Source organism: Rana temporaria, chromosome 2 (assembly GCF_905171775.1).
Source record: "Rana temporaria chromosome 2, aRanTem1.1, whole genome shotgun sequence".
Lineage (NCBI taxonomy): Eukaryota > Metazoa > Chordata > Amphibia > Anura > Ranidae > Rana > Rana temporaria.
Genome location: NC_053490.1, coordinates 475,214,749 through 475,229,205, shown reverse-complemented (window position 1 = coordinate 475,229,205; position 14,457 = coordinate 475,214,749). Strand labels below are relative to the sequence as shown.

At 44.2% G+C, this 14,457-nt stretch overlaps 1 protein-coding gene across 1 annotated transcript in view; it reads left to right on the top strand.

Annotated features, from left to right (window-relative positions):
* Window positions 1-6,245: 6,245 nt before the first annotated feature.
* The window catches only part of LOC120927824 (zinc finger protein 654-like), a 28,321-nt gene continuing 20,109 nt past the window's right edge, over window positions 6,246-14,457 (top strand). The window contains exons 1-3 of the mRNA XM_040338746.1: window positions 6,246-6,344; window positions 12,192-12,273; window positions 14,122-14,257. Of these exons, the coding sequence (XP_040194680.1) occupies window positions 6,343-6,344; window positions 12,192-12,273; window positions 14,122-14,257 (220 nt within the window). The 5' untranslated portion in view covers window positions 6,246-6,342. The remainder of the gene's footprint in view (window positions 6,345-12,191; window positions 12,274-14,121; window positions 14,258-14,457) is intronic.

The following is a 14,457-nucleotide window of genomic DNA, read 5'->3' as shown; positions in this document are numbered from 1 at the left end:
TCTTGTATTAAGGATTTAGTGGAAGAAGAGACATCCCAGCAATATAAAATGTTATTTTCTTCAGTGCAAGAACTTGCAAGTTCTTTGAATTCGGTCAAATCTATGTTGGTTCAGACTCCAGCAGTGCAAGCTGAACCCCAACATTTACCACCCAGCCCAAAAGCTTCCACCTCGAGGTCAGAGGTTGTGGATTCAGGGGATGAAGGGACAAGTACTCTTCGCTCACTCAGGGATTCAGATGAGGAGGAAGAGGAAGGAGAGTACAGAAACTCCAGATATAAAGTCTCTCTAGATGAAGTAGATGACCTTCTTGAAGCAATTTATACTACACTTGATATTCAAGAAGAGGAGGTACAATTATCTCTTCATGACAAAATGTACCAGGGTCTGGATGCCTCCAAACACAAGGTTTTTCCAGTTCATAAAGTAGTATCAGATACTATAAGAAAAGAGTGGAAAGATCCAGAAAGGGGCCCCTTCTTTTCTAAAAGTCTAAGGAAAAGATTTCCCTTTGAAGATAAAGACTCTGAAGCCTGGAATAAAAAGCCAAAAGTTGATGCTGCTTTTTCCCAGGTGTCTCGACGCACGGATCTTGCGTTCGAAGACATGGGGATACTAAAAGATCCCATGGACAAAAGAGCGGACTCCCTGTTAAAGAAAGCCTGGGACTCTACTTCTCTTAGTCTAAAACCTGCAATGGCCTCCACAGTGGTGGCAAGAAACTTGGAGTGTTGGGTGGAAAAGCTGATGAACCATGTTGAAGCTGGTACACCAAGGAAGGATATCTTGGAATCCTTTCCATTGATTCTAAAATCAATCAGGTACATGGCTGATGCGTCAGCTGAATCAATTAAGTTGTCAGCTAGATCCTCTGCCCTGGTGAACTCAGCCAGACGTGCAGTATGGCTGAAAACCTGGACAGGGGACACAGCCTCTAAAGTCAAACTCTGCGGGTTACCCTTCTCAGGGGACTTACTGTTTGGACCAGATCTTGAAAAGATTCTGGATAGAACAGCCGACAAAAAGAAGGCTTTCCCGGCTAAGAAACAACCTGTTAAAAAGAATTTTCGTTCTTTTCCACAAACCTCCAAAAAAGAAGAAAACAAAAAGCGCTGGTTTCCTCAAAGAGGTAGAGGAAGAGGAGGTATCCTCTTTAAGTCGCCCCAGGATCAGTCATCAAAAGACAAGTGACAATCTGACTCCTGTGGGGGGAAGACTGTCCATTTTCTCTTCTCAGTGGAGCCTTCTGACCAAGAGCCCCTTTGTGAAAAACATAGTTACACAAGGATACAGTCTGGAGTTTTCAGAGTGCCCTCCTTGCAGGTTTTATGTGACAACCCTACCAAGGGATCTGGAAAAAGCTTCCGCAATGATGAACCTTCTAAAGGATCTGATCCAACAGGAAGTTATTGTCCAAGTCCCAAAAGATCAGGAGGGAAGAGGGTTTTACTCCCACATATTCTTAGTAAAAAAGCCTTCAGGCAAATATCGCCTAATTTTGAACTTGAAGATCCTGAACAAAACTATAAGGTACAAGCACTTCCGGATGGACACCATTTATTCCATCACAAAGTTGTTAACACCAGAGTGCTTCATGGCCTCTCTGGATCTAAGGGATGCGTATCTACACGTGCCAATAGCGCAGGCCTCACAAAAGTTTCTACGCTTGGCAATAAACTTGGGAACTTCAATATGGCACCTCCAATTCAGAGCTCTGCCGTTCGGCCTCTCATCCTCACCAAGGATCTTTACAAAAGTGATGGCGGAAGCCTTGGAGCCTCTGAAACTGAGAGGGGTCTCAGTTGTTCCTTATCTGGACGACCTCTTATTCTTTGCAGGTTCAAGGGATCAGCTGGTTTCAGATCTCCAGACGTCCCAGGCTCATCTCGAGAGCCTGGGGTGGATATTGAATCTAGAAAAATCAAACCTAGACCCCTCACAGAAAATGAGGTTCCTCGGTTACACCATCAATTCAGTTCTGCAGAAGGTGTTTCTCCCTCAAGAAAAAGTAGAAAAGGTAGTTTCTGCAGTGAGCCAGATTCAAACGAATCTCCCAGTGTCAGTACGTTCTGCCATGGCAGTCCTAGGTCAACTTACGGCCTCGATTCCTGCCATTCAATGGGCAAGGCTTCATTCCAGACCCCTACAGAGGAACATCCTACAGGAGTGGTCTCACCAGGAGTCACTGGAGAAAACCTTCTCTCTATCATCAAAGGTAAAGCGGTCCCTCTGGTGGTGGAGAGATCCTTCCAATCTCACAAAAGGTCTCTCATGGGTCCTTCCCTCGGACAAACGTCTGACAACGGACGCAAGTTCGTGGGGATGGGGAGCCCACTTGGATGGACAGACCGCACAAGGGTCATGGACCAAAGTGGAGGCAAGGAGGTCTTCGAATTGGCGAGAACTAAAAGCCATTTTTATGGGTCTCCTGGCTTTTCAACAGATGCTGAAGGGTTGTCATGTTCAAATTTTGTCGGACAACACTACAGCAGTGGCCTATGTGACCAGACAAGGCGGGACCAGGAGCCAGGGATTGATGGAGCTGGCCAATCAGTTACTGACTTGGGCGGAGAGAAATGTGGCCTCTTTGTCAGCAATCCACCTAAAAGGATCCCAAAACCTGCTGGCAGATCTTCTCAGCAGAAAGAAAGTAATAGAAGCAGAATGGAGTCTAAGTCAGGAGATTTTCAACATGGTCTCCAAGGAATGGGGACATCCTCAAGTAGACCTTTTTGCCAGTCAGCAAAACACGAAAGTTCAAAACTTCTTTTCTCTCCACAGAGAAGACCAGGCGATAGGCATAGATGCTCTAGCCCATCCCTGGGATTACCATCTGTGCTACGCCTTCCCCCCCTTTCCCTTAATTCCATTGGTCTTAAGGAAATTCAGAGAAGAGAAAACAGACCTAATTCTGATTGCTCCCTTTTGGCCAAAGAGGCCTTGGTTCGCAACCATACTGAACCTGGCCGCAAAACCTCCATGGAAGTTGCCTCCCAAGAAGGACCTTCTAACACAGGGATCTGTGTGTCACCCAGAAACAGACAGGTTACATCTAAGCGCTTGGTTTCTGAGGAAGACATTTTGAAAAATAAAGGCTTGTCGGACAAATGGAAAAAGGACTTGCAGCCAGTACCTTAAAGACACAGGTAGCGGCTCTTTCTGTTTACTTAGAAAAAACTCTGTCCAGAGAACCTTTAATTTCCAGGTTTTTTAGGGCACTAGCTCGAAATAGGCCAGTGATCCTCAAAAGTTTTCCCAGTTGGGACTTATCGGTTGTACTACAAGGTTTGACGGGAGTTCCGTTCGAACCATTGGAGAATATTTCTTTGAAAAACTTAATCCTCAAAACAGTTTTTTTGGTGGCTATTACGTCAGCAAGACGAATCAGTGAGCTCCAAGCTCTGGCCATCACTGAACCCTTCTTAAGAATTTTTCCAGACCGAGTGATCCTTCAAACGGATCCTTCGTTTCTTCCGAAAGTATCATCAAAATTTCACCGGTCACAGGAAATAGTGTTACCCACTTTTGCTTCAAACCCTTCTAATGCTGGAGAAGAAGCGTTCCATACACTAGACGTGAAAAGGTGTCTTTTACAGTTTCTTTCAGTCACCAGAGATTTCAGAAAGTCAAATGCTCTCTTTGTAGCTTTCTCAGGTCCCCGCAAGGGGGAAAAAGCAGCCAAAAGTACTTTAGCCAGATGGCTTAAACTTGCTATTTCAGAAGCCTATAAAGCCAAAGGAGTCGTGCCTCCCTCAGGTATTGTGGCACACTCAACAAGGTCAACTGCAGTCTCCTGGGCCGAAAGAGCCGGCGCTACACCTGAGCAGATCTGCAAGGCCGCCACTTGGAGCAACTACTCAACGTTCCTAAGGCACTACAGGTTGGATCTATTGTCTGCCGCAGACCAAGCCTTTGGCAGAAAGGTTCTGCAAGCAGTAGTCCCACCCTAGGGTAAGTTACTTGTTTATCCTCTCCAAGGTTGTCCTGAAAGGCGACTGGAGAAAGACTTAGTTAGACTTACCGGTGACGGTATTTCTAAGAGCCTTTCAGGACAACCGCTGTTACCCTCCCTAAATGTTAAAGTAATAAGTTATAAAATCTATCATGGTGTTGTGGTTTTCTGTGCTATGTCTTCCAGAGAGTCGGACCACAATAACTGAGGCCATGGTGGAAGAGGAGGGCTTTTAAAGATTAGCATGTGTTTCCTAATGAAGAGGCGGAGCTGCGCTCTCTCCAAGGTTGTCCTGAAAGGCTCTTAGAAATACCGTCACCGGTAAGTCTAACTAAGTCTTTTTCTATTACAAGGGATGTTTTAAAAAATTCAAGCGTCCTGTCCCACCGAGCTTGTGCGCAGAAGCAAACGCATGCATAAGTCGCACCCGCATATAAAAACTGTGTTCAAACCAGGGCTGTGGAGTCGGTAGATAAATGTTCCGACTCCTCAGTTTTATGTACTTCCGACTCCGACTCCTCTATTAATATGCGAATGTATTTTATACATTCCTTGAGGGAAAGAAACGCAACCTACCACAGGACTACTGGCTGGGAAGCCAACAGTCTACTGTATTGCACAGTTTAAGCAAAAGACAAACACAATGAAAACAGTTTTTTTTATTCTAAAACATGATTTTCCTAGGAGAATCCCATAGTCATGTTTAAAGTTTAAGCTAACAATCGGAGTTTACAAGTTTTTATAGCCTTAGCTAAATGACAGCAGTTTTTCCAATGGTTTACAGCTTCAGTCTTGAACTATTGGCCCTCCATTCCCTTCACTTATACAAGTGTCTCACTCTCTAGTCCTGCAAAAAACATATTTATTTAATCCCTTATCAGTGAGAGGCTAGGTTACACATGGACGCTGCGTTCCCTGTAACACCAGAACACAACACTATGGAAAGTATAAGTATTGCAGCTCCTAATTGTGCGTGCGTGCCATATAGTGAAGCACATGAAAAGCATGCTTCTTCACGGTCACTCAACGTGTTCGTTTTGCGGTTACGTGAGGCACTGCATGCATTGGTCTTTATTCTTACAGTAGAGAAGTCATTAATTATAACTTTTTGTGAATTGGGACATTTAAACTTGCTTTTTTTTTTTTTTTATTATTCCAATCTAAATTTAGTCGGAGTCGGTGCATTGTTTGCCGACTCCAGGTACCCAAAATTTCCCTCGACTCCGACTCCACAGCCCTGGTTCAAACCACAGATGTGAGTTATCGCCACGATCGTTGGCACAAAAATGCCTCTTCTGTAACTCAAAACGTGCAACCTGTAGAATTTTTTTTTTTTTTATGTCGCCTATGGAGATTTTTTAAGGGTCAAAGTTTGTCGCCATTCCACAAGTGGATGACATTTTGAAGCGGGACATGTTTGGTATCTATTTACTCAGCGTAACTTCATCTTTCACATTATGCAAAACATTGGGCTAACTTTACGGTTTATGATATATTTTTTTTTTTGCATGAAACTTATTTCCCTAAAGAAACACGTTTGAACAATTGCTGCATAAATACTGTGGGAGATAAAGTTGCAATGACCGCCATTGTATTCTCTAGGGTCTCTGCTAAAAAAAAAATGTATGTTTGGAGGATCTATTTAATTTTCAAATGTAGAAGAAAAATGTCAGAATTGGCCTGGTTGGCAAGTGGTTAATTGTTAATGGCACCCCCCCCCCCCCCACCCATCTGTTAACACTTGCATTTTCACATGCACTAAACCACATCTTAGGCCCCTTTCAGACGTGCGGACCATGTGTCTGCTTTTTCATCCATTCGTTGCGGATGAAAAAGGGACATACATTGGTCCCTATGTGATTGCGGGTGTCGGCGGATGAACATCCGCTGACACCCGCAATCACCCGCCTCCGCAAATATCCGATTTTGCACATGGAAGAATGTCCTATTTTTTTCTTCCGTCATCGGATCGGATGAACACGGACACACGGTCCGTGTTCATCCGATAAGCCCCCCCCATAGGGGAGAGCGGAGAAAAGACTAGACAGGGAAACTAGATCGACAAGACACCGGCACTGATCAGGTGCAGAGAAAATGAAAGTGCATATGATTGGATGATGGAAGTCAGCAGAATTAATCTGGTCCACTAAGCCCTGGAAGAAAAAAAAATCTGTACAACTTCCCATGTCAATGTATAGTCTGTCTTTTAGTAAATCGAACTCCATGTCTATAAGATAATGATCATATTGTACATATGACAGGGTATTTCTTCATGTCTTTCAGATTGTTGAAGACTACACTGCTCGGTGGCACGTCCCATTGCCTCAGCTTCAAGTACTACAGACTGCACTTTGCTGCTTTACATCTGCCAGCGTGTCTTTCCCGGATGAATGTGAGCACGTTCAGTATGTTTTGAGTAGACTAGCTTTGTAAGTACACTTTTCCCTTTTAACACATTAGTATGATGTTTGAGAAAAGTTGTTATTTAGGTCACTAACACAAGCTTTAACCTATTGTGTCTATCCTGCTTGCTGTAGTTCATTCAGAAAGACATTCTACTGCCCTTCTGGCCCATATGAATATTTTGTTTCATTTTGCACTAAAATGAATGCTGTAGAGCGGCAGCTTTTCTCCACCAGGGTTCCTCTAGAGACGGCTGGGGGGTACCTTAAGGCCCCTTTCAGACGTGCGGATAAAAAAGGGACATACATTGGTTCCGATGTGATTGCTGGTGTCAGCGGATAAACCGCAGACACCCATAATCACCCGCCTCCGCAAAGATCAGATTTTGCGGACGGAAGAAAACCCTATTTTTTTTCTTCCGTCATCGGATGAACACGGACACACCGTCCGTGTTCATCCGATCCCCCATAGGGGAGAGCGGAGAAAAGACAGGGTGGTCCCTGCACAGTGTGCGGGGACCGCCCTGTCATCCGCCGGCTCAGCGGGGATATACAGAGCGATCCCCGCTGAGCTTACGGACACATGGAGGTGGATCATTACTGATCCGCCCCATGTGAAAGGGCCCTAAGTCAGGGTTTGCCAAAATTAGTTTGAATCTAGGAGCCAGCTAAAAAAAGTTAGGAGCCAGGTTTTTTTTGTTTTTGTTTTTTGTTAGTATTATGGTACTTTCACACTGCGTCGCAGGCGTTGGAGGTAAAGTTTACCGTAGTTTTTGCTGCGATTTTCAGCCGCTAGCGGGGCGCTTTTAACCCCTGCCAGTGGCTGAAAAGGGTTAAAACAGCCCGCAAATCGCTACGGTCGCGCTGCCTCATTGATTTCAATGGGCAGGGGCACTTTAGGAGCGGTGTATTCACCGCTCCTACAGCGCATCAAAGATGCGACTGGCAGGACTTTTTTTACTGTCCTGCCAGCGCACTGTTCCAGTGTGAAAGCCTTCGGGGCTTTCACACTGGAAAGACAGCAGTGGCTGTTTCAGGGCGCTTTGCAGGCGCTATTTTTAGCACAATAGCGCCTGAAAAGCACCCCAGAGGGATCTTGCAGATTCAACGTCTACGTCATATATTGTCCTTGTTAAGAAGGCTGCACATAGGGGCGGGCGGTGATGCATTTCAGGTATTTCTCCAGTACTGGACAATTTATGCAGAGGGCTGCGCACCATGCTCTCATACGCATGGCAGGGCTCATATTACATTGACAGTATCCACTTCAATGCTGCACTAGGAAAATAAAATATGCAATAAAGTTTTAAGGACTACTAGGCTCAGCAAGCCTACTATGGGAAAATATAGAATAAGATAAAGCAATTATCAGAAAAAATATATATATAAAAAAACAGATTTATAAATTCTGCATCTTATTAATAAAAAAACAATTTAAAAACTTTTGCTTTGTGCCCGGCAAGTAGGGGATGTCCTCTAGAGCTTGGGTGATTTTTGACCCCCCCAAAAAAATCATTGATTTAAAAAAATAATAAAAAAAAGATTTTTATTTTTAGCTATCTATAAGGCTGCTTTCACACTGGGTGGAGTCGGGGCGGCGCTGGGGGTAAAGCACCACTATTTTTAGCAGCGATTTACCATTGTTTTTGCGGGTGTATTCGGCTGCTAGCGGGGTGCTTTTTAACCCCGGCTAGCGGCAGAAAAAGGGTTAAAACCACCCGAAAAGTGCCGCCCCAGCAGCGCTTTGCAAGCAGTTCGGCCACCCTGCCTATTAATTTTAATGGGCAGGAGCGGTGGTGCACCGCTCCAAAGATGCTGATTGCAGGAGTTTAACGTCCTACCAACGCATCGCCTTAGTGTGAAAGGAGGACTTTCACACTGAGATTGCAGGGGAGCCATTTTTCAGGCGCTATTGTTAGCCCAAAAGCGCCTGAAAATCGCCCCAGTGTAAAAGGGGTCTAAGGGGGGATTCTTCCCAATGATCACAAATGTAAGGAGCTTTCTTCCATCACACTAATATACTGCGAGCTGTAGATACAGCAATTATTGACATTTTCACAGCTTGTGGTAAAGCACACTGTGGTGCCCCATTCATTTTGAATGGAAACCACATTAAAAATGCATATGCATTGCAACGCACAGTGTCCTGTGCATTGTGTTGCAGGAAAATGTAAACTGCCCCATATTTCTATTCATTGTGATGAGTTACAACCTGTTTGTCTTGAATGGGTTGTTTATCACAACATACGCACACGTGTTGTGATGCTAATTTGCTATGAAAGATGTAATCTATTAAAATCAAAGAGCTCAACCAGTTTCTAAGATCATACATCTGTAACAATGGAACAACAGATCATTCCTTGCTCAAAGATACCTAGATCATACATTTGCAACCACGTAATTTACTCTGATAATTGTGTTTAAAGTCTCCCTCTCCAGCGGGTAAAACCAAGTATTGAACAAGGCACCATTTTTCTAGGTAAATTTGTTTCTAAAGGTGCTATTGACATGAAATTCTCACCATATGTCGGTAACAATCCATACATTAAAAAAACAATATTACACAAAACTTTACAACCTGGAGTCCTCTAACCAGACTCCCGTCCAAAAGGCCCGGAGGGCGGAGGCAATTGGGAACTTTTTGACCCAGTAATGTCCAGGGCAAATTCGGGAGGCACTGTCTTGTCCTCTAAGATGATAGACACCTTTAATGCTCTAGCGTCCCCGTCTATCCCAATGGGTCGTCTGTTGGAAGCTCGCATAACGGTTATACCGAAAGAAGGCAAAGACGCTTTGCAAGTCCAGAACTACAGACCGATTTCTCTTCTCAATGTGGACATTAAACTGTACGCCAAGATCTTAGCAAATCGGCTATCCCGCTCTTGCCCGTTTTGGTCTCCCAGGACCAGGTAGGATTTGTCCCTGGAAGAGAGGCCAGGAACAACACTATCAGTTCATTGAATCTACACCATTGGCTTACTGTTTCCAAGACACAGGGCTTATTCCTATCCCTTGTCGCGGAGAAGGCGTTCGATAGGGTGGCCTGGGACTACATGCGGGAAGTTTTGAAAACAATTGGCCTTCACCCTCGCATGTTGGCACATATTTCTGCATTGTATTCTAATCCCAGTGCGAGTGTACCAGTTAATTCTCACCTATCGGACGCCTTCTCCATAAGCAATGGTACCCGCCAGGGCTGTCCCCTATCTCCCCTGATTTTTGTTTTAACCTTGGAGCCCTTTCTGAATAAACTGCGCTGCAATCCCGATATTAAAGGTCTGACAGTGGGAGGTAGGGAATATAAAGTTGCAGCTTTCGCTGATGTACTCCTTTCTTTGTCACTGCCGAAGATATCCCTACCAAATCTCCTGAAAGATATAGAGGGCTTTGGAAAACTATCCTATCTTAAGATTAATTATTCAAAATCCCACGCCCTGAATGTGTTGCTCCCGAGGTGAAAGGGTGCCGGAGTTCCTTTCCGTTCCTCTGGAGTGAAAGAGCCATTGCATGTCTGGGCATTCAAATTACGACAAACTTGACTCACCTCTATAACGATAACTTTCTAACTGCCTTTAGAAAGGCCCAACAGGATTTAAAAGACTGAGGAGCCCTCAATGTTTCTTGGTTTGGCTGTTCCGCTCTCCTGAAAATGATAATTTTGCCACGCTTCCTGTACCTCATGCAATGTATCCCGATTGGCTTACCTCCCTCTTTCTTTGCGATGTACAAGATGGCCGCCTCGGCGTTTATCTGGAAGAATTCTCATCCTCGTATCAGATATACGCGACTTACTCGCCCAAGGGCGGCATCGGTCTTCCAGACCTATTCAACTACTACCTGGCGGGCCATCTTGTGCGAGTCGTGGACTGGAATGTTCATGAGACTAGGAAGGGATGGGTGGTGCTGGAAAAGTCCTTTACAGTTTCCCCTTGATTCACTTCCTTGGATATCACTGCGATACTGGCCTCCAGAACTTAAGGTACATCCGCTCATCCAACCTTCTCTTAGGGCCTTCGGGCGAGCGACGAAGACTCCGTCATTCTCCTCGGTTCTGGGGCCATTACCCCATTAAGGGGTAACCCGGAATTTTTAGCAGGCCTATCCTCTTCATTCCTGAAACAAGAATGGCCGCATGACCAGGGTCCAAGCACGTCCGTTCTTCTTTCGCGGATCCCCCCGTTCCTACGAGGATCTGGTGTCCGAATCCCCGTCCAACTCCTTCCCCTTCTGGTCCTATAGACAGTTAAGGCACTTCTTCTCCTCACAAACGACCTCCAAAATCTGGACAAGACGATTAACGCCCTTCGAGAACCCTCCTACACAAATTCTCGCCAGCGGTCCCGGAGATGTGCTGGAGATGCGGGAAGGGGGACCATGCTCCACATATGGTGGGAATGTGACTCCCTCCAGCCATTCTGGAAAGAAGTGCATGACCTTATTGCACACGTTACTACCTATAACCCTAGATTACTCCCCAGCTCAGTATCTCCTCCACCACACGCATCTGACCAGATTCGAGTACTTTAAGTCCTTGGCCATGCACATGGTGAATGCGGCGAGGCTCTGCATCCCGGTACATTGGCGCTCTACACACACTCCGACGATTAGGGAATGGTTTAGCAGGATCTCCAAAATTGAAGAAATGGAAGAGCTAGTCCATATCTCGCAAGAGCGCATCGAGAAATTTACAAATACCTGGGCATGTTGGACTCGCTTTAAAACAACTCAGCATTTCCAAACCCATGGTTCTTAAACAGCAACCACTGTGTACCTATCCCTACTGAATTGCCGTTGCAGTGCCCAGTTGGAGTGACCCCCTCGGTGGAGGACCGCCGACACTGACGAACCCCCACCGCTGGTCCCTCTCCTGAACCCCTCCTCCCTCCGCTTTTCCTCCTTTTCTCTCTTCCTCCTTCCTTTTTCCTCTTCATGTCCTCCCTTCTCCCCTCTTTCTATCTGCTTTTCTCTCAGAAAATACTCTGTTTTGAGTATCGGCCATATTGCCACAGCTTAACAGTCCCAGACGATGGGTTGACTCTTATCAGACATGCTTACCCTAACACTTTTTTTTGCTGTATGTATAGGCCATGTAAACCTGCATCAATCTATCTACGTACTTTTCATGTCTGTACATTGCATTGTTCCAATATTTCTCAATAAAATTGTTTATGGAAGAAAAAAAAAGAAAAAATACAAACAATTCAGTTCAGAAATTATCCGTGGGTTTTACGCCTTCGTTCTCAAGAAACCTCATGGAGGAGCGGAAGGTCTCTAACATCCACCAGCTCTGTGATGTCACGGGGGAGTGGAAGAGGACTCCAGTGGCAACCTGTGAAGCTCTGGTGAACTCCATACCCAGGAGGGTTAAAGCAGTGTTGGAAAATAATGGTGGCCACACACAATATTGACACTTTGAGCCCAATTTGAAAATTTTCAGTTAGGGGTGTACTCACTTTTGTTGCCAGTGGTTTAGACATTATTGGCGGTGTGTTGCGTTATTTTGAGGGGCCAGCAAATTTACTCTGTTATATAAGCTGTAACTCACTACTTTACATTGTAGCAAAGTGTCATTTCTGCAGTGTTTTCACATGAAAAGATATATTTACAAAAAGTGATTACATCCATACAGGGGGGGGACTCAGAGCCCTGAAAGCAGTCAGTCTGGAATACTTTTCCCTGCCAGGCACACAAGCAAAGCCTCTCTGCATGCTTTTCAGATCTCTGTGTAAATGAGCCCAAACAGTGGGCTACTTGTGGTGTGAATGCTTGCAGTGATTTAATTTTTTTGCCAGTGTTATTATTTGATGTGTTTTTTATATTGTGGTCTTTCCTTTTAGGAGTCTTTTTGAATTGATGCTGTTTTTTGGAAAAGATGAGTTTTATGAAACTCCTTTGAAAGACATTCTTGGCTCAGTGCAGGTAATTTGTTTTGTCATCTTACGACTCGTTCATACTAGTCCACGTGCATGCTAAAACAGGTGCGAGCTGATGTCCACAATGTAGCAACAGTGAGGAGTGGTGCCTTTGTTGCACTGCAAGGCATTGTTTTAATAAAAAAGAAAAAAAAAAGCACAAAAATAACATTTCCTTCACTTCTGTGGACCACTGCTGTCAGGTTTTATTGTAGATCTCAAACTGGAGGAGCGTTAAAAAATGATCTTAGAAAGTACTATTTTACTGAAAGGGTAGTTGATGCTTGGAGTAAACTTCCAGCAGAGGTAGTGAGACCGTCAACAGTAAATGGCTTTAACCATGCTTGGGACAAACATGTATCTATATACAAGAAAAAAAACGGGTAGACTCGAACTACTGTTTGTGTGGGTGGGTTTTTTTTTTTTTTTTTTTTTTTTGCCATCATGTTTCTGTGTTGGGGAAATTCTTTCTGTTTTGTCATGATTACCATTATCACCGAGAGTGAATGTGTGAGAACATTGATTTTTGGGATGTCACCAGAACAGGAAAAGAAGAAAAACCCTCCAGGGTCACTAGTTCTTGTCCTTTACTTTTCGAGGGGTTTCCTCTCAATACTTGGTTTGGTGTTGGGATAGGAAGTGGAGGAAAATCTTCCCTATTGTACATATAAAACCTGACAGGGGTTAAACCCTCCCTTGCTCTATCCAAAATGGGGGGCGGGTGGATTTAGTTCTACGCAATAATGCATGTATGAAATGAAGAGAAAATATATCATGTGTATTTGGATCTTGAACCTTAGTGGTCGATAAGATTACAGGACCTAGAAAAAACCTTGAGCTGGGCATTTTGGCCATGGGATCCAGAATAAAAACCTAAAGAAAATAAATCTGCTGCCAGAAGCAATAGATTTTTAATAGAGAAGTATGGACTTTGTAAAAAAAATATATATATTTCTATATCGAGAGAGAACCGCTGATTGCTCCATTTCCCCCTCCGCTCTGAGCAGAGAACCATGGCGGTCAATCTCCTCCGACTCTCTGCTCTCTCCTCCAGCACTCACTGGAGCGCTGGGCTGTGAAGGGGGTGGGAGCAGCAGGCTCAGGCTCTCAATGAACAGAGGCTGGTCCAGGCTGCTGGGCGGATCCTGGCTATATGGCCGGGATCTTTTTAGAGCCTAGACTGGCTCCTGTGACCCGTTTTCAGCTGACAGTGGGCTGAATGAGCTGCACTCTTGTGATCCATAGGAGAAGTAGGGCAAAAAAGCTTTGATCATATTTCTCCTTTTTTTAAAAAAAAAAAAAATTATCTTTTTAAATATATAATTTTTTAATGAAGTAAAAAGTAGTGTAAATATCCTTTTATTTTTATTTTTTAAATAGTCTTGTCACGTGTGAGGGAGCGCACAAACTCCCCCCAAAGTTGCTGGAGTGGTGACCTCACTAATTGGCTCCTATTGACTAAGTGTTGTCCTCCCTCCTGTCCTCTGCAGCAACCCCTCTCTGACCACAGGGGAGCCAAAGCTGCTGGATCACATGACCAGACCGGACTAATAAAAGATATTTGCACTGTTTACTTTATACAGACTATGCGGGGGGGGGCAGAATTTTCAAGACTAATTATTAGCCTCATCTACCACTTTAAGAGGAAGAGTTTTTTTTTTTTTTTCTCTTTTATCTTAAACATTTGACACCATATCCCTATTTCCCCAATGGATGATCTCTGCCTCCATGATAATATTGCTAGAGGAAGGCGGCTTTGTTTTAGTGGAGTCTGCTGTTTCCAACACCTTCTGCGCTCCTTGTTAAATAAAAATGGCTGTCTAAATAAAGCATTATGTCTTTATAACTTTTTCAGGAATGCCATGACCTTCTAATGCGATATGACAATATAGACCTACGATTAGCCACGTGTGTAATCAAGGATGGAGGACCCTGGGAGGATCCTGTATTACAAGCTATACTTAAAGGGAAATCTGAACCTCAAGACATTGGTGAGCAATTTGCTTGGAGACTAAATGTCTGGGAAAACTATAAATATAGGAAATGCAATATTTCTGTGCTCCCTGAGTGAGCAAATAAATAGAATACATGCAACAATAAAATGCAGATAATCTGTACTGTAATGTGGTGTTTTTTATTTTATCTATTACTGGTATAGTACCATGAATTTACGCTTTAAATGCATATTGTA